The sequence below is a fragment of the Zonotrichia leucophrys genome, chromosome 2 (assembly GCF_028769735.1).
Source record: "Zonotrichia leucophrys gambelii isolate GWCS_2022_RI chromosome 2, RI_Zleu_2.0, whole genome shotgun sequence".
In the NCBI taxonomy this organism is placed as follows: domain Eukaryota; kingdom Metazoa; phylum Chordata; class Aves; order Passeriformes; family Passerellidae; genus Zonotrichia; species Zonotrichia leucophrys.
In genome coordinates this window covers 29880892-29902078 of record NC_088171.1, presented here as the reverse complement: position 1 = coordinate 29902078, position 21187 = coordinate 29880892, and the positions used below count along the sequence as shown (strand labels likewise).

The 21187-nt window shown below is 37.5% G+C and overlaps 1 protein-coding gene across 1 annotated transcript in view; it reads left to right on the top strand.

Annotated features, from left to right (window-relative positions):
- AGMO (alkylglycerol monooxygenase) overlaps positions 1-21187 on the top strand; it is a 189245-nt gene that overhangs the window by 60063 nt on the left and 107995 nt on the right. Inside the window, exon 4 of the mRNA XM_064703304.1 lies at positions 16625-16728. Coding sequence (XP_064559374.1) covers positions 16625-16728 — 104 coding nt within the window. The remainder of the gene's footprint in view (positions 1-16624; positions 16729-21187) is intronic.

Sequence of the window (21187 nt, the reverse complement as noted above, 5' to 3'; positions counted from 1 at the left end):
GAGGAAGTAAAAGCCAGAAATTCCAGGACAGAGCAGATATATTTCTCAATAATACTCTTATTAATCTTTTCAAGTACAAAGATTAGTCACTAGGTTAGTTTTTCTTGTCAAGACTTCCTCCAGCATTTTGGCTTATAACAAAAAGTTCTGAGGAAAGCCACTCTTTTGGTACTCTTCCATCTCCAAAATCTTTTCTATCCAGAAATACAAAATTAATGTAGCATGTTTCTGAAAGTGACAAGGAACAATCTCCTGGGTATTTAAAGGTGGTGATAATACTGATTTGTCTGAGAATGTAGCACAAATGTTTGCCATTTGTGGTTCACTCTTCAAGATGCAAGAAAACCCCTGCACCTGTGGATTTAGTGGTGCATGAGGTCATAAACTGCATACTTCTTGGGTCATGAGGTTGGCAATTTATACATAAGCTCCTAATATGCATAGGACACCAAAGGTGTGAAATTCTTCTGGGCTTATAGTCCAAGCAAATTTTCTTTGTCTCACAGGTTTTAGTATCTGTTGTTGCTCAAGTCTAGGACTGCAGGTCAAGAGAAGACAGCCTGTATACAGTATGTACACACTGCTGAGGCCTCAGCACCTTGCAGGATTAAGCCCTCACTGAAAAGCTGTTTGTCTGATCTAATTTGATAGAACAAATTATGGTAAGAATACTTAAACCGTCTCCAAACTACTGAAGTAAAATAAGGCAAAATACAGAAATGTTAAATATTGTAGTAAATCAGATCACTTTCTGATTTTGTGGTTTTTAATAAAAAAATCATTACAGGAACAACAATTACTTTTTATTATTAAGTTGTATTGAAATGAAAGTTTCTAAGAAATTTTAATGAAAAGAGACTGCTCAAAAATATTTATACTTTTTTAAAGTGCCAATGCTCACACCAAAATCACTCTCTTTTTTGTTTTAAACATATCTTTGTCCCTGATTAGGCTCCTGAAAATGTGAGGTCTTTCACTTGATTTCTCTACTGGAAGTGAAGAGAGTTGAATTAAATATGGACAGGAGGTTGTAACCATCCTATTTATTTAGTGGTTTGGAGAATTCTCGAGGAAATGTGCTTTCTATGCTTTTAATTTTGTTCATGTTCATCTCTTGATCTAAGAGTCAATTAGGATATTAATTCTCTTGAAAATATGATCAAAGAGTCATAGAAGAGACTGTGATGGTTGGCATAGAGTGTGATGGTTTTATCTTTGCTTTTGTGATTCAGTTTTTAAGTGTCCTGCTGATATTCAGACTGATGTACAAACATTCTGCTCTTCTCCACTGCATTGGAACTGGGAAGAGTAAGTAGTCTACAATAAACATTTTCATTAAATTATGCAAAGGCAGAATAGAATCTGTATAAACATCTGTATATACAGTACACTAACACAATATGTAGCTGAATGATCATACAGGATTATGGCTGTGGCCTTCAGGAGAAACTCTCAACTATCTATCTCTCTATTTGGCTGCACAGTAAGTTCTTTCAGCTCAGTTTTTTGCATTAATGCTTATTTTATTGTTCTGAATTAGCGAGACTGGCATAAAGTACTGGAATATATATCATTAACAGAGTTGTTTCAGTTGTTCAGATAGTTATACAAAGGCTATTAATACTGTACATGGTGCAAAACAAAGACAGACATTTTAAATCTCTGTGATTCTGATTGAACAAAACACTTGAATACACAAATAATAACATTTCTATGTGGGGAAGTCCCAAAGTAAGGACACCCTTAAGATACAACTGCTCATCTGACTTCCCTTAAAATGAGTGAATGCTGGAATATGGTGAAGGCTTCCAATATCTGAAGTTTTGCCTTACCACAACAGTGGATGCATTTATAAAATAGAACAAGAAAATTCTTTGACTTCAGATACCTAAAAACTTTGAAATGTGACAAAAATCATGTATTGCCTGCCTGTTGTGACATTTCAGGGAGAGATGCAGCTCTGAGAAACTTACAGTCACATCCTGATTCTAATAATACCACTCAAGGCGTTTTTTCCTGTGCTAGTGGGAAAGTCTCCTTATTTCCACTGATTTTAGCTCTGCTCACTTCACCTATCATTCTAGTCACAGGCCAGCCCAGTATATCTAGAAGAACTATGCTGTGTTCTGTTTTTCACTATAAATGGTAAACATACCAGCCAAAACTCCCTACCATGTGTCAATTAAAATGTTTGCATGTCTGCAGAGCCAGGATCAAGAAAATTTGTGGGGTTGTTAAAGCTATCCCTAAAATATGATCTGTACTGGGAGCCACAGCATATGAGTTTCAAATTCTTCCTCCAGCATTCCTCTGAAATAATTATGAAGAAATTAAGCAGCAATCAATAACTATGAATATCAGTGGCTGTGGGATGAACCACATTCTATGCATGCTGTAATAAAAACATGTGAAGAGTAGGTATAGATAGTTTATACATTTTTGTGGTGTCTTCTAAGACTCTTGATTGATGTAAACTGGTACTTAGCAGTTCTTCATGTGGCCCCAATGTGCCTGCACCTGGAGTGCCTGAAGAGCTTAGACTTTAATTGGCCAAGATGATATTTAAAATGTAAATAGACATAAATGCAGAATGATTTCTAAAGTGTATGATAGGTACAGCTTGCTTTGTATTACAATGTGTGATATCAAATTACAGTGGAGAGTGTTATTTTGGAAAATAGTGGATTTCTCTGAAGGCTGGTCATAATACTGTAAGTCTTTTCACTCAGTTAACTTTTTCACTAGATTATTGGGATCTTTACAGCATCAGAGTATACCCCACAAATGGTAAAGTTTGCTTTTCTAACAGTTATCCAGATCTGCTGTCACAGAAAAGCCACAGTCATATTAGTCCAAAGTTCAAAAAGTTCACATGCAAAAATTGCTTGTATAGTTTTGAAATAAATTAATGCAAATTGGAATCTTAGAGATGTTACTTTTTTCTGTGCACCTGTGAAATACCATTCTGATTTTAAATTTATTGCCTCTGAACTGTGTCACATGTTAGATGGAGAGATTTAGACATGGTTAGTGCAGTTGTAAATTAATGGGTCATGCAATCTCTGTGACTACAGGTTAGTCACGGCCATTAATTTTCCTTCCAAATTTCATCTTTTAATGCAGGAAATATGGTTTGACTTCAGATTTTGTTTGTATCTAGTAGCACTTAATCCTCTAGATTAAGTTTTTGGCAATTTTGTTGGGGTTTTTTCTTTCCTTTGTTTGTATGGTTTGCTATGTAATTGGTGTTTTTAAAGGCAAAACTTCTTCATTACACCTACTGGTTTCTCCTCTGGGTTGGCAGCATTGTAAATTATTAAACAGAATTACAGACAGTGTCATGATAAGTTTTAATGTGACAATGAAGTGAGAGCATTGATCTTATGTAATTTGAGTCAGAAAAATCTGAACAGGTAAACTATTTGTAATTTCTTACAGCTGAATAGGAACATAAGTAATATTAGTAACAGAAAAAAGGCCATCTGGTCCAGCTTGCCTGAGTTTGTTTGCCTGGTTGATCATAATCTCAACCACCTGCTTTTCCACTGAGCTCTACTTCACCAGCCCTATCTAATTCCAGAAACAAATGTATCTGTCTCTTGTACACCTTTATAAATCTTTCCTTATAACTTTGAATATTCAGACCTTATGTCGTCTTATGGCACAGCAGATCCACAGAGTCTCGGAAGAGATCAGAGCTGTTAGGTTCTATAAGCTCAGTAAATGCGCAGAAAGAAGTGCTCCTGATCTAAGGGTTTGAATCTAGTTTCAGAGGAAGTATGTGGATGATTAGAAGCCTATTGTAATAGAATTAGATTAACATCTATGTGGCGATATGATTGCCCTAGCCAGCTGCAAAATGCAGATGTTTGTTTTGCTTTTAGATTTGGAAACAGACACCTATACTATTTGTAATCTGTACTGATGTTATGCCAAAACATTTAATATTATTAGAGCCAAATTTTATCAAGACAATACTGTCTTTCTTGCAGTGTTGGTGGGGGAATAAGAAGAGTATTTAGTACTCTTAAACTACAGATCTTTTTTGGCTAGTAGCAGAAGAAGTGAACAAAAGTGAAGTAAAATTTTCTTGGTATAAACTGATGAACAAAAAAATGTTTTATTCTGACCATGTCTTTCAATTCCCACTTGCTTTATCTGACATGCTTCTAATCTATAGCAGTGATTAAATAATTTGGAACATTACTGAAGTGGGATTAAAATTATTTAAACAATCACCTAAAGTTTGATCTGTTTCTGAAAGATCATGTCTATTTTTATATCCTTCAAGCTCCTTATAAACATATGTGAATTTACTGTTTTGATGTATTTCAGCAGCTGTCTCTAAGTTAGGTTTGCTTGTGTTTCTACAATGCCCCCCTACTGCCTTTTTTCTTAAATTCTTCTTTTCTCCCACTTTTTTTCTGCCTGGAGGTGAAATAAAGAAGGTTCCTGTGCTGTAGCCACTGTCTTAGATGTTGTGATATTAGAACCTGCCAGTTTTACCGATTTGATTATCTATGTCCTGATTCCCTAGTGTAAGCTCCTAGCAATACTTCTGGAGTTTTGGCTAAAGAATATTCTTAGCGTGGACTGGCAGAGCTGTGCTCTGCTTCCCTCTGGCCACTGTTTTGCTGTCACTGAGTGTCTCTTGGCTGGGAATTTGAAAAAAAAATTGCTGGGATCTTCCATCAAATACTAATTTTGTGGTGAGATGAACACAGGATAGTCCTTTAACTTAAATGGCTTGAAAGCTCCCATGCTGGGTATAGAGATAATGGATGCTGGAGTGCATATAAAATATCCTATGAAATTATACATAAATGCATACTGTTCAGTATGTCTTAACACACTGTAAAACTTTGTACTTACAAGTATGTTTTCCATAAAAAAATCAACACTTTTCAGATAAAGATTCTCTGTTTCCCTCTCCTCCCCTGCTAATAGTAGGTGGAGATTGGCTGTGGAGTAATAGGACTTTTTTGGTAGACTAGAGTTGAGTTTGGCTCAGCACACTTGTTTTGGGTCAGTTCTTTTGTCTAACAAAGGATTTTAAGCAGAGATCTCAAAGCAGCAAAAAAACCTTTCTGTTTTTATATTGAAAATGAAATACACTACCCTTGCCAGATAATAATCACGCTGTATAGAGTAGAGGAGCCTATTTTTCTTAGGCAGATCTGTTTCCTATATACAACTTCAGTGGTTGAGGTAATCCTGCAGTCTAGTATCCTGCACTTCATAGCTTTAGTGCTGACTTTTGTGTGATTGGAAAGTACAAAGTACAACAGTTACATCCTGCATTGAGCTTTCAGTCTTAGCTTGTTCTGTAGCTTAGAGCAAACAGATAAAGGATAAAAAATGAATCAATTTACAGTGTACAAATGTCATAATTAATCAGCTAAGAATCTTTTTTTTTCCATACTTGCTATTTTCTGTCTCTGAAATCCTTTTCTTTCTGTTAGCTCTGGTACTAATTATCCAGCCACTAGCTATTGGCCTTCAAAGTCAGAAAATGCAACATCATTCAGGAGACATGTGGCTGCCAAACCCAGTGAGCATGTAGGAGTAGTGCCTTTACAGGTCAAGTGCTAGAGCTGCTCTTTGACAAATCAGTCTGAATTAGCATCATAGGAGTCTGTTGGTATTCCTGCTCCCCCGCACCTCCGGCTTCATCTGTTAGTGCTTGGTGTTGCCAGCCATTGTTTTGCACTCCCAGACCTGCAATCTGTTTCAGTGCTTGCTGGTAGTGCAGGAGCACCTTCAGATCTACAAACTTATTACCAGAACTTACAGCACACATTGAAATGAACCCCACACATGAAACTCTGCTGCGCGTGGTTTCACCTGTCTCCTGCTAGTAATCATTTATCAATATTTTGGGGAAAAAGGAAATGTAATAGAAAGTTACTCTTCTGACTGATATTTGGATACTGATACTCCTGATATTTGGAGTTCAAGGAGCACAAGTAGCAAGGGGCACCCAGTAAACGGCTTTCTTAAAGGCTGTTTCATGCCTTTTGGTTAAATGTGAGCATGCTGCCAGTGCCTGTATCCCTATGGATGGCTCCAATGTTAAGACCTTTTTGTGTAGTCCTAATTTAGGCTCCCTGCTGAAGAGACAGGACAGGGAGTGATGGGAGACAAAACCTTGAAGATAGCATTCTGGTGCTAGAGGCATCCTCTTGATAATCCCAGCTGACACACTTAGGAGTGCACTCTACCAAGCAGATCCCGCTTGATGGAGTATGGAGGCAAATTTATACCTTTCTTCTTCACATTTAAATTGAGGCTGCCTGCTTTGACTATTAACTGTTCTGCTCTCTTTATCTAATCTATTTAAATGGATTCCATGTCCTTCTTGTTAGAATGATAAATGAAAAAGGCTATTTAAGTCTTAGCATGCTTAATAGTGTCCAGAGCATCCATTACAGATGCAGCCATAAGTAATTACTTGATGGATACAGAGGATCTGTGGTCAACTATATGCTCTGAGGAAAGGGAGCATAAAATAAGTACTGACAACACTGGTCCAAATGTAGTTTGTGGAAGGACAAGTCTCTTAGCACACATCACATATGCTATAAATGAAGTGGATGAAGTTCCAAATACAATGGAGCTACCGCTGCTTAATAAGCACAAGGCTTTCCCAATATGTCTGTAAATTTCTGGAGAATTTTTTGCAAATCTAGTCTGCATTTCCACACATCTGTCATTCAGGAGCTTAGCTGAAGAAGTAATTTAAAACACTTTGGAAGAGATTGGAAGAGAAAAGTGGAGAGCCAATTCCTTTTTTTATACCAGAATAAATTGACTTACCAGTGTTAATTCTTACTGTATCTAGTTTGAAAAAATCACCAACCAAATAAATGAATGCAGGAATTCCGCCTAAAAGGTAAAGGATACATGAAGGGGCCATGGATATTTCCTTTGAAAAAGTATGTTTATGTTTATGCTTTTAGGTTGGAAGACTTGAAATCATTCCAGTTCATCCTTTTTTTTTTTTCCTTTTTTTCACCCTTAAGTGTGTATTTCCCGAGCATTTTTTGAATATATTGTTCTGAGGGGCAAAAAAAGTAAGTTTAATGTGTCTCAGTTACTATCAGTTATTATTTTCTTCCTAATATCCTCCAGCTTTATGTTGCTTTAACGTGTGCACATTCAGAGTTTTGGACGTTGTGGGAAAAGGTTTCACTGGTATCCATTCTTGCCATTAAAGTGCTTCCCTTCTGAATATTGCCTGCCAAAGTATGTGGTATCCTGCAGAGCAAGAGGATGAGGACATAGATTGCAGTGAAGCTGAACAGTTTGCACTTCCTAACAGTGACACCAGACATCAATCTTTTGTAAAGACAGCCCAGAATACTGGAGGAGAACTCTCAACCCCACTCCCCCACACTAAAAAACAAAAGGAGAATTATCTCTTTTTTTTCCCCCATTTCATTTCAGCAATTTCCTTCTAAGATCCTCCAAGATGAATATGTTCTCAAATTGCATAAGCTGACATTTCAGTGGCTGAGACTCTTTTGGGGAAAGAAAAAAAAAATAAATGGAAAGACTTGAAGTAAAACTTGGGTTTTAGATTTTTTAAAGTAATTTCTCTTTTTCCTTTTAAAGTTTTATTTAATTTAGTCTCAGTTCTCTTTTCATCATCAGGCTAATGAATACAGTGCTAATTCTGTTACAGTTAATGCACTTCACACGTTCATGCCACAGTTTGACCTCAGTATTCAATAACACTAAGTTACACAGGTTGGCAAGTGCTCAGAATTAAAGACTGCCAGGGCTGTCATTGCCCATACTGGGGGAAGCTTAAGTCAAGTCTGCAGCTTGTATAAAGTGGCACAGACTTATAGAAGTCATTTTGAAACAGCTGCTGGGGATCTTCTTTACACAGAAATTTGTTACAGGTTTTATTTCAATGCATAAATGTAATTTCACAACACGATGATTTAGGGTTGTGAAATTCATGAGCCATATTCTCCTCTTTGTAGTAAAAAAGGAGCAGAAAGCAAAGTGCTACAAAAAGTTTCTACATCAATGAATTTCAGAAGTTAAAATATGGTGTGTCACTCAGTCAGGAGGCTGTGAGGTGTTAGGTGGATAAACCTTGTTATAACCAGGAGAAACCCTCACTCAATAAAGGGTATTTGTAAAAAATTGAGGCCAGTATTTGTGGAAAATGCTTGATAGGGCTTGGGACTGGGTTCTCAAAGAGGATTTTTTGCTATAATCTGGTTATCCTTGAAAGTGCCATGGCACAATTTTTTTTCTTTTTTTTTTAAAACAAATCAGAGCTGTTTTAACACTTTTATACGTTAAAGAATCTGTTATGAAATCCTTAACAACTGTAAAACAGAATACCTGAATCAAGCTTTATACACATGTGAAAGAGACAAGTGAAAGTGCAACAGCTACTGCCGTCATGGTTCCTGATGGTGTAGAGCCTCCTGTCTTTACAGAAGATTGTCCAGAGCTCAGGGAAACAAAGCTTTGACCAGCTGCAGAGCTGCTCCGGACAACAAGAGCACTTGAAAATTGGCTTCAGCAAGGTGTGAGGAACAGGCTGGTCAGGCAAGTTGTTGTAGCAGAATTTTTGTGAGACCTACTGTGGACTGAAAGACTTGCCAAATGTTCCACTATTTTCAGAGTAAACTTATATGGATAATCCCTATTGTATTTTTCTTAATTTTTTTAATGTTTCCTATTTGTCTTTGTGGAAATGTCCAAATCCAACAATTGCGTGCTAAAATTGCTTTGAATCCTTTATCTTCTCAGTATCTTTTCACACAAAGGAATGCACGTTTATTTTCTGTTACAATGATGAGTGAAGTCAGATATTGAGTCACTGTTACTTATTTCTGAATCTTACCTGATAGCCTTTATTCCTTTGTAGCTTTCCATGGTGTACGTAGAAACAGACTGTTCAGTTTCTGGAAACTGTATGAAAAGGTCACAGGCCATGGGTTCACACTGTCCTAATGTAATAACTGAGATTTTTACTCTGATTTACATGGATATAACAATGCTGCAAGAAGTTTGACTCATGTAGCTGAGTTTCCAAGAGAACTGCTCCTACTTGTTTCAAGAGACTGAATCTTTGGGTGTGCTGTGGCTTTTTCTAGCCTTTTCATTGATGTCCCATGCTTATGAGGACGCCAGGAAATAACACAAGGCACTTATGGGTTGAGAGGACCATTATTTTTGACCTGGCGAGCCTCTGCTTTCCTAACCACATGATCTTTTAAATATTTTACAGATTCAGAAGCGTATCTGGGTATAATTCACAGTCCCCTGGATTCTTGCTAGAAGGGGATAGGATCTGGCCTGTTGTTTATTCTGGGTAGCATGTGTAATACTTTGGCTTATCTTGATTCTTCCCACGTCTCCCCAGACCATTCTGCATCTTAAGTTTTGCAGATCTTATTGTGGACTTTTTTGTGTGGGAGCAGATTTGTGTTTTCAACTGGTATGGCAGCAGATCAAGCAGGAGGTTTTGGCTTGTGCACATATTCTGGAGGCAGGTTTTGTGGAAGGTTGCTCGAATTTTTGGCTTACAAACCATGGGAGTATATACTATGTATTACTTGATTACAAGTTAGCCCACTCACTAAATGCTTTGCTGACCACATAGAGTAACATAAGAAGAAGGTTGAAAAACAGATAATCCTGACTAAAGCTCAGAAAGAGCACATCTCACATCCCAGAAGGATCAGATGCTGAACAGCAAGTGAAATTTACTAATTAAACTGTGGAATTGTGATTGTATAGACCACAGGGTGTTTCTTGGTAGCATAATATTCTTTTGATACTGGCTTTGTGACAGGCTGTATGATTGCCTGTCCTGGCATTACCTGGGTAGAACAATGTGCATTTCATTGGAAAATGACCAAGGACTAGGTAATACTGAGGCTGAAAAAATGCTTTTGAGTTGTTCCCCCTTGTCCTGACACACCAACTTCATGAGCAATGGCTGATATTTTAAACAGTGGTGGAACTCCTACTTTCTAAAGGCTGAGAACTGCTCTGGGTCAGGAACATGCACAGATAGGTGCTTCTTAAGAAAAATGAGAAAAAGAGAAAGGTTAAGAAAATTGTTTGAAGGTCTATAGTAAATCAAGTCTAGTTCACCACTTGAACTCGGATCTCCTTACAGCCAGTCTTTGGTTTACAAATGTGATTATCTTGAGAATAAAAACTGCTGAAACTCACTGTAGCCAGGGCCACAATTTAAGAAAAATGTGTCTTATTAAAAAAAAAAACAAAACCTAAAAACAAAAAACCAAAATAAACAAAAAAGTGTACATTTCCCTGTATACATGCTTCCTGGTGTGTGGTATATAACAGAGCCTTCCAGATAAATTCCTTGGATCCAGTTCTGTTCTCATTAAACCCGCACAGCTCTGTGCTAACACTAACGTAACCGAGGAAAGAATGTTTCCTATAAGAATTATATTTCTAATAAGCAGGAAGCAGAGCTTTTTGGCAAAATCAGTTATCCTGCAACTCTGCCTGAAGAATACTAAAACAAAAAACATAAAGCGAAATTGGCTCAGAAGAGTCAAAAAATAGGGGCTACACCATAACAGACTGAACAGAAGGGTTCCACCACAGTTCATATCTACTTCTGTTGTGGAGATGATAGCTAATCTGTTTGAATCTGGTTTATGTGAGGTGGATCCCAAACAGGTCCCAAAATACAGGCTTTTTGGCAACTTTCATTAAAATAAATCCAGTAATTGTCCTTTCCAGTAACAAAATTTAAGTGGTACTGTATTGCAGGGGTTGCTTGTCCAATGCAAGTGTAGAATCAAAGAGGGAATAAGATTCTGTGAAAAAGCTCTGCATGAGAAGGGATTTATTCAAATTCTTAAAAAGCAGCAGTAGTACACTAAATTGGGAAGAGCTGTTGACTCCCTTCAAGGCAGAGGCCCTGCAGCGGTATCTTGCCAAATTAAGGGTCTGGATGATCATCAGCTACAGGAAGTTTAACAAAGACAAGTACTGAATTCTATACCTGGGCCACAACAGCCCTGGATGTACAGACAGATTGGGGAGTGAGAACCTGGAGAGCAGTGCCACAGAAAGGGACCTGGGGGTCATGGTTGATGTCAGGTTGAACACGAGCCAGCAGTGCCCTGGCAGCCAGGAGAGCCAACCCTGTCCTGGGGGCATCAGGCACAGCATGGCCAGCTGGGCAAGAGAGGGGATTGTCCTGCTCTGCTCTGAGCTGGGACAGCCTCACCTCGAGTGCTGGGGGCAGTTTTGGGTGCCACAGTATAAAAAAGACCTTGAACTGTTAGAGAGTGCCCAAAAGAGGGCAACAAAGATGGTGAAGGGCCTTGAGGGGAAGCCATGTGAGGAGCAGCTGAGGGCACTTGGTCTGTTCAGCCTGGGGAAGAGGTGACTAAGAGGAGACCTCACTGCAGTTGTAACTTCCTGTGAGGGGAAGTGGAGAAGCAGACACCGATCTCCTCTTTTTGGTGAGCAGTCATGAGGCATCAGGGAAGGTTTAGGTTAGATATCAGGAAAAGGTTCTTCTCCCAGAGGGTGGCCAGGCAGTGGAACAGGCTCCCCAGAAAGTGGTCAGAGCACCAAGCCTGACAGAGTTCAACAAGTGTTTCAGCAGTGCTCTCAGACATATGGAGTGATTTCTTGGCACTGTCCTGTCCTGGGCCAGGAGTTGGACTTGATAATCCTTGTAGGTCCCTTCCGACTCAGCATATTCTATGATTCTATGGTTCTATGAACACATCGATTAGGAGCAGGCAGTAAGGTAGTGAGTAATCAAACAGTTGAGGTTTTTTTCTGAATCAGAAAATGTAATAGTTTAGCAAATAAATTATTTAAATGCTATGTATTTTCCTGTCTTTTATCTTTTTAGATAGGATTGAAATGCATAGAAAGGAGGTGACTGACATTTCTACCTTCCAGGCCATTTTTCTTTCCTCAGTCATCCTGGGCTTTCTACTAATTCTGACTAGAGAGAATTAGACCCAGGAGATGATCCCTTTGTGATTGCTTGTAGGTGAATGCAGCACAGAGTATCTAACTCGGAAGCCCTGTGAGTTTAGGAACAGCAGATTCCATACTGGGGTCAGCTGGGGCCATGCCATCTTCTAAAAGATGGCTAGCATAGCAAAACTGAAGGCTCTGTTTAAATTTAAGTAGGTACAGAAGGGAAACTTTCACCTGTTCTCCTCAGAATCAGTGAAATGGTAAAGATTTGATGCCTCTTTTTTATAAAAGATTAGAAATTAACTTTTAATTAAAATATGTATACAAGCTTTACCATTTCATTGATTCTGAGGATGTCATAAAATGGCTGTTTCCATTGAAATCACTCCTTAAAATTACTTTAGGTTTTTATTGGCATACATGTTTTGTTCTGTTGTTAACCAAAATGTGTTGAGCTATGAAAATTACTTAAAATTACTGGAATTAACAGCATAAAAAAATCTCATTTTGACGCCTCTGTATTATGTATTCTTCAAAAGGAATCTTATGTGCACAATGAATGTTTCCTAATACTATAAAAAATACTTCAGAAGTAATAAAATATGGCCCAGACATTGGATCTGTCTTAGGGTTTCATAGAATGGAATTTGATTGGTAATGAAATATTATTTTTAAATAAAAAAATTAGGCCAAAGTCAAATAATTGGTCACCTTAACAATATGATTTTGAAAGTGTGTGAAACATTACATTTTATGAATTAATTAGGAGGACGAAGGAATGGAGAAGTACAAAAGAATGATAACATCAATAATCTTTCTTCATTTTGGAAAATCCAGAAAAGAAGATAAATGGGACTGCTGAAAAAAGCCTGGCTTCAGCTTCTTGTTAGCCAGTGCTTCACTGCTGTTACAAGGCTACTAGTAAGTTCCTTCAAAGCCTGTGCTTCTCCATGCTGGTTCCCTCAGCCTCTGATTTTTTTCTTCTAATAAGAGAATTTGTAGGTAGAACTAATGCTAAAATGAGAAATCTTAATTTTCTTTTAAAATAAATTTTAGGATACAAATCTCTCAGCTGCTTGGAGCCCACTGATTTTAGCAAGTGCAGGTCTGATTCTGAGATGGCGTCAAGGAGGCTTAAAGGGCTGAATGAAAACTGAGGGCCAAACCATAACCTGTCCTTCATTCAGCAGTTTCTGTGTAGCAGCAATTTTCCTTTGTCACCTAGCTACATAGCATAATTTATTCTCTGTTGGGATTACATGCTGATTCTTTAAATTGTGTGATGGATGGAAATATTAAGTGATTCAGTAGATGTCGGTAATAATAGTAGTAATAATAATAGTAATAAATTCAACAACTTAAATACCAGTTAATTCAAGTACCAATTTTTGGTACTCCAGTACCAAAATGCAGTTGCCCTGTTGTTCCCCAGATGAGAATATCTCATCATGTCTCCATCCATTCACAGGAAACTGGGGAAAGCCACAACAGGAAAGGAGGCCCTTGCTGTCCTGGGTTTTAACTTGTATAACTTTCCTCACAACTACATGAAAAGGAAATGCTAACTTTATCTTCCCTGACAGGTAGTTCTTCATAATAGTAGCAGATGTAGAGGTCTTCTGAGGCCCAAGTGAGTCTCAGGAACTTAAAGCTGGTCCTGCTGTGAGCAGGAGGTTGGACTAGAGACCTTTCATGGTTCTGTCCCACCTGAATTACCCTATGATTCCATGAGGTTCAGTCTCCTCAATGAAAGATTGGGGGTTTGTGTGTAGTGTATTGAAGCTACCTATTTTTAAAATTGTATTTAACAATCACACTTGAATTATGAAACGTCAAAAATTCCGTTAGAACACTGTCTCAAAGGCTTCTCCAATTCCATCGCCTACTTTTTTCCTGTGGCTTCAAATTTGATAATTTTATAAAATGCAGTAACACTTCCTGTTTTCTGCATGATTTTTTTTTAATCTGTGTTGGTGTTGGCTCAACCTTGCTTTTTTTATTGGTCATTATGTAATAACATAAGAGAAAGTCTGTGTGAAAGAGTCTTTTATAATTTTATCCCCATTCAAATAATTTTTTCATTTTCTTTTAAGTTATCATCATTAGAAATGAAAAAGTGAAACCACAAGTCTTCTGTAGAGACATGTCATTTCATTTCTCTTTCAGGCAGTTGGTGAGCAGTCAGCTTTATTCCATGAAGAATGCTCGGTCTGTTTCTTAGATTTGAGAGATGCCTTTTTGGCATTATGGTTGTAGTATTTTTAATATACTAATGGTTACAAACTGAGTTTTGGGGTGATCTGTTTCACCCATTCATATTATTCTTCTGCTTCAAATAAGTTCTTGATGATCAGTTTCTTCAGATTAATGTTAATACATTTTTTTCCAATTGAGTCTGTCTATTTCTCAAAGGAATTTAATGTAGTCTGTGCCATTGGTGTCATAAACAATAGGATTAAGTAGCAGGATTTAATTTACTGACCTATAAAAGAAGTCAGAAATAGCTGTAGCAGTTAAATTACTTGTGGAAGAATTGTTTGTTTATCTCCCCAATATTCCTGTGGTGCATTTTTGAATGATAGATCATTTAAGCTGGCTTGCACATCTGAATAACTAACATTTTACCAATATTTGGTTACCTTATTCCATATACTTGTTAGTGTAAGAGGCAGTTTAACTTAAAAATGAATCCTAATAAAACGCCTTTTTAGTAATTCGTTTTGAAAACCATTTGACCTTAACTACAATAAAAGTAGACTGTAAAAATCATCATAGATTCCCTTCCTTGAACTTTTCATAATGCTGAAAAATGACTGAGGGAAAGAAGAAAGATCCAGTTACTGTACCCTGTTTGCACAGCTGTACTTCATTGAGTGGAGGCTTGTGTTACACACAGTTTGTGATAGGAAGTAAATGCTTTTAAAACAACTAAGGAGACAGGTCTTTAACCTCCACCTTTTCAGATGCTTTTTTCACTCATTTAGCTTCTGTCAGGGTCTTGAGAAGCATTTCAAACATAAATTATTATTGAATACTGAAGCTCACCTGAATAATTCATTTCCTGGTTTGTTTATTAGGCAGAGATGCATTGAGATGAGTTTGGTTGATGGTTTTTTGGTGGTTTTTTTTTGAGAGACATCACTAATTATTGATATAGTGAACACTTGTTCCTTCAGGAGCAAATGCATTTAAAGAAGAAAGAATTCTTAGACTCAGTGTTAAGTGTTATTTGTTAGTTGAAATTACACATTTATTTCAGCAATTTAAAGTATTTTTAAGGCCCTAGAGATAATTTAAAAATGATTTTGTGATGTTAATTACCAAATTGTCAAAATTAATTGGATTTAAAAGTCCCAGTTGCTAGCATGCAAGTCTCTTGCCTCCTGTTACAAGACTATCTAGTCCCCTAAATGGTAAAGGTGCATTCAGATTCATTAGGAGGATTTTTTTAACTTACTTTACATTAGAGTACATGTTAATCACCAGACCTAAACTATTTGATGTAAACTTGGTTGCAAATAATTACAGGACTTTAGACAGCCATTATAAAATAGTTTTCTGAATGTGATTCTAATGTCTGCCGGAGGAACTTCTCTCTAATGGCTCCGGTGAAACAAGGTCAGTGGCAATGGAGGTGTGCAGCTGGCAGACAGCCACTCAACTTTTAATTTCTGTAATCGGCTGAGGCTTTGTGTATACTTCATCCCTTGAAGTACATGAGACCTTAAATTAAGAATTATGATAAATAGGCGTTATTTGGGCTCCATTGACTGCATGCTTTTCCCTTTTTTCTGTAATTAAGGTAATCCTCATAGCTGATGGCCATGACTATTTCTGTTTTAATATCCCACTTCACACTGGCCAGATACAGTGCAGGCAGGCTACCCAGGTCTGCGCTTGTGTGAGAAAATGCCTTGAAATATAATCAGGGGTTTGAAGTATTCTTCATTTCAGTGCATTAGAGGTATCATGCCTTTGAAGGACGTGGCTGACACTGATTTTGCCCATATTCCACCATTTTTTTTTAACTGTAACAGTAGAGCCACTGCTCTCCTTTGGCTGTGTCAGGGCTTCCCAGCAAGCATCAGTTTGTTTTTTCCATTTGTCACTAGTGGGCAGGCAGTGGCTGTGTTTTGTGGTCTGTGGCACAAGTGGGTTGAAGATTCACACATTCCAGAAAAATGTAAGCATAAAAGCTGACACCAGTTAAGTTGTTAAAATTTGATGCATACAATTTTTGGAACATTTTGTGTCCCCTTCTAGTTTTTAAATCTATCAAGTTCAAGCATGAGAGCATCCTCAGTCTTTGTCCCTCTGAATCCCATACAGAGCTCCAAGTGACTCATGTTACCAGAAGTCGGATGAGGCTTTCTGGCTGTTTAATTCTCATCTCACACATCCTTCTGCTCTTCCAGCAATGATTTTAATTCCTGCTACAGCCTCTCCTTACTTCAGCATGAAATTTACACTGACTTGTGTGCACTGACAGACATGTAACCCTGCCTACACAAACTCAGCTTTGAGCATTAGGTTTTATTATTTTATGTTAATGTAAAATAACTAAGTGTAAATTGGAGGATTAGTTGCTTCTAGCTTAAGGAAAAAGGGCCTTGGGAAACAAATGTTGCTTCTCTAGCACAAACCTCATTAGAAATTTTGTGTCTTGCAGAGGTTAATATACTGTGGGCTGCACACCAAGTACACCATAGTTCAGAAGATTACAACTTATTCACAGCCTTGAGACAATCTGTACTGCAGAAATACACCTCCTGGGTAAGTTGTACAAGATTTGACAAACAAGTTAATATCAACAAGTTTTACTAAAAGTTAAAGCATAGCATTTATTTCCCTTCAAAGAAAAACATAAGTTTTTAAAAGATGTTTGACACTGAAGGCACAGAAGATGAAAAGGAAGAATCTGATAATCATAAGGTTTAAAATATGTTCACTAATATTGTACAGCAAACGTGAAAATAGCTACAAAAGTTAAAGAAGGCTAATTATATAACCCTGCATTTATGTTTTCATAACTTTTTGAGTAGATTGGAGAATTTTCATTCAGTTTTTCATACATGAATACAGAAAATAAGCAGAGTATAATTCAGCTATTTCAGAACATGTCTGTCTACCTAAAAGGAGCAGGGAGAGAAATCATCATTAAAATTTGCTTTGGACACGGATATGGATTTATTTGTCTCTGCTCATTCATGTCATATCAGTACCCTTGTAGGTAAGAACAGTATGTTACATAGCAGTATTTAAGATTAAATTAATTTGAAATGGTGAGCTGTGTACATATTCAGTATTTACATACAGATTTTAAAAATTATATTTCCAAATGCATTCCTAATTGTAGTATAATATTTAGGGTTTAGTTCTGCACCCAGGGTAACTGCTCATTTCCTAATTTGAGCCCTCATGTTCTCTTTTTACTGTTTTGGTTTTTTTAAATCAGATTGTAGTTTGTCTGGTTGTGTATTATTCAAAATCAATTACTTCAAAATTTAATTTTCAGAATTAGAGTTCAAAAGGGATATTAAATGTGTTTAGATATATAAATACATACATATAATTATATAATTATATATATTCACCAGTGAGGTATAATATGGGTGGTGAAGGAAACCCACAGTCCTTTGGCAATCCAGCCTGTGAGCAAATGACTCAAAGTCAAGAGAGTGTGCTCACCCATGGAAATCCAGTATAATTCCATTAATTTGGGTAAAGTGGATTTGTGCTTATGTAAGTGAACATGGACTTAGTCTCTAGTTCATAACTGTCGTAAGTGCATGACATTAAATTAGTTAAAGTGCTACATTCCAGGGAAATTTTCTTCTGAAAATCATGAAGGAGTACTATTTCTTAGATATTTTTCTTGATGCCTTCTATATAAATTCTTGTTGTTTATTTATTAAGAAAATAATCATGTGATGTTAGCAAGATTACCTAGAATTTAAATTACTGTAATGAACAATAGCGGAAGGGATGGCTGTGACAACCCTGCTTCCTCTGTAAATACTGCTATGTTAAAGATTTAACCTTTGCCCATTTACCCATTGGGACCATATGTGCAAATGCTTAACAAAAACAATAATTCAAAAAAGACAAAAAGCCTGTGTGTACATATGGGTGTACATATGAGAACTTTGTAAGATGGCATGATTTTGAGGATGATACTTCAGAGAGCATAAAAGACTTGAAAGACCAAGATGTTTGGCCACCTTGGATTCCAAAGACCATCCTCAGGACCACACTGATATCACTTGGCAAATAATATGTGTGCATTTAAAATTCATATGCTTTGTGCAAAGGGAAATGAATCTAGGAATACATGGTACTTTTGTGTGCCAGGTTTTTTTCACCAAGTATTTGATATTAACCAAAACATATGGTTAATGTAAATACTGTTTTGCCTCCTCCCTGAACTTTTCAGACATACACCAGTTTTCTTTCTGCAACGCCTTATTGTGCATGATCACAATTCTTGCTAACTCTTACAGAACTGCTGTTTTTTTGCACTGACAGTTTTGTCCAGAACCATGGATGGATCTGCCTTGAAGCTGAAACTCAGTGAAATCATTAGTTAATCTCAGAATGATCTGATCTTGTTGAATGTGTACTGTACTGTTCAATGGGTTTGACATCCAATTTTGTGGAGAGTGTGACAAACTTAATGGTGGATGGCGTGGGATTATGTGACTGTTCTGTTGCCAGCTCTGTTGTGTTTTAAGTTAAACATTGTGAGATAAATAAATCAGCACTTTAAAAGATATGAAATGAAAGAGAATAGAAAAACTTGCTTGACAATCAGTGGTGTGAGATGTACTCCTGATTTTGGAACCGAATGTGTAATGCTTCATGTTGCTTGCATACACAGTGTTTCTGTTTCTCCACTGGAGGGGCCATGGAGGAGCAAATCAACTGTGTAGACTGAGAGATACTGTTGAGGCCCCATTTAGTGGGAAAAAAGATGTCAGAAAAAAGATAAATTTTTAAGAAAAAGACAGCAAGCTAAAGCAAGATAATACTATATAAATGAATGTAAAAGTGACAAAACAGTCAGAGTGCAGTTGTGAGAGATTTGCACATGCTCTTTGAAAAGCTATGATTTAATGCTTTGAGGACCATTCTCAACTTTAAGGGTAAGATTTAATGCAAGTATTAAATTCATAATAATTTGGTCGCTTTAGACGGTACATTTAGATAAAGTGTTGAACTATGCCTTGGTATAAAAGCAGTGGAAACATCTACATACAAGTCTGGAAATGGAATAGGGAACACAGTTTTCAGAGCAGTCACTTCTTGTCTACTGGTGAGTCTGCCAGGTCTGGGGTCTATAAAAAATGGGTTGGCTCTTTTGACATTTTTTTTTTAATTTATTTTATCCTTGCCTTTAACTGCTGCAGAGTTCTCACAGGAGCTCCTGCCCACACGAACTTGCTGTCAGCAGCTGCCCTGCAGCCCCCCATGCCCCGCAGATCCTCTGCAGCCGCATCGGCAGGTGGCCCCAGAGACCCAGAATGGAAACTCAGCATTTCTGCTAAACATCAGGCGTTTCAATGCACTCCTTTTCTGTAGTGGAAGTGGTTATAACCTTTTACTGGCAAATGGGAGGAAAAATGAAGAGATGCCCACATGGGAGAGTGGGCCATGGACCTTTCAAAGGGGCAGTGCCTTTGGCGTGGGGGCTCACAGCTGCAGTGCGGCAGCTCAGATGCAAATAACTCTGCACCCCACTCTGGGTGCTTTTCCCATCAGCTACTGTAGCACTTTCCCAATCTCTGCTGCTGAATTCCAAAGTGAGAAAAGATCTGTCAGCGTGATAAAAGTTTTCTTGTAGTTTTGACCAGAAATTCCATTCTGGAGCCAAGAAAGATTTTCCTATACAAACTTGTTAAAGCTGGTACATTGCCATGAAATCTTTTGATTTGGTGAATTGGCATTTCCAGTAAAGAGCTGTTTAGTAATTTTTTTTTTCCCTGAGATTGCTCTTCTTGTTTCAGTGGAACCACAAATTGGAAAAGTCAAATCTTGGTATGGGAGAAGTTTTCATTTCTCCCTAAGAGTTCCACTTCTGTAAATGATCTTTAAAATCCTTTCTGTGCAAAATAAAGCTTACACTGCAAGAAAATGTGAGGCAGTTAGTAAAGCATTCTCCTTTGACAGTTTCAAATTTACCTATAGATCTATATAAAATTACTTTCATCCCAGCACTTAGCAGGGAAATCCTAGTACTCTTGTGTAAAGGAATAAGTTAGGAAATAAATATGAAGATGATCCTTCTTTCCCCTTTGAGTCATCTGTAAATACCACCAAATTGCTTCTGATACTTTTAGGAAAAAAGCATACAATTTTTTAACCCTGCTTTCAATCCTGTAACTACTTCCATGAACAATCTGAAAACCATCTGGTTTGGTTTTTTGGGCTTTTTTTAATCAATTTCCTCTCCATTCCTTTTTAAAAAAAATCCTGCTGTTATCATGCCATTAGACAGAAACTTAGTCCCCCTCTATTACCTTTTAATTCCTTTACTTCTTGGAAAGCAGCTTCCAAGACAGAAACAGAAACACCCCATAGGTAATTTGTGGGGCAGCTGTGATCCATGAAGCCTTTAAATGTAGATTTTGAAATCCCAGCTGTCGCAGCCTTGCCAGGTGATACTGCAATGGCTTCAGGGTTTTGTCCTAGTGTTTCAGACAGTCTGGTGTTGAAGCCAGCAGACAAAGCTGATATTCCAAGGTCCTGTTCCTCCATTGGTTTGTCACAGTGAGATGTGTCTGTGGTGACTTTCTGGAGAGAATCAGTCACATCACTGGGGTGGAAGTGCAGCTGTTTCACAGCCTCAGTGTGACTTCTAATCTGTTGGGCAGCCCTGTTGGCTAAAACTGAGAGAATACTGGTTTTACATGCTATATCCAGACCTACACTAAAGGAATTCCTGGTCCAGGAGGCCTATCATGGCAATTGGACTGCCTTCTGGGATGTCAAAAGATTTGATTTTTTGTGAAAAGGGCAGTAGTAATTCGGAAATATATTTTTCTAATTTTCCTGTGCTTCACAGGGAGCTCTTGTTGCCAAACAGATATTCCCTGAGTGCTAAAGAGATTTAAAGTTTTGAAGATACCTCTGCTACCGTTTAGTTTAGGAAAAATCTCCGTATTTTAGAGAAATATTAACTTTTCAATGCAGGTGATATAACACAATGTCAGGTAAAAAGGAAAATAAAAGATAA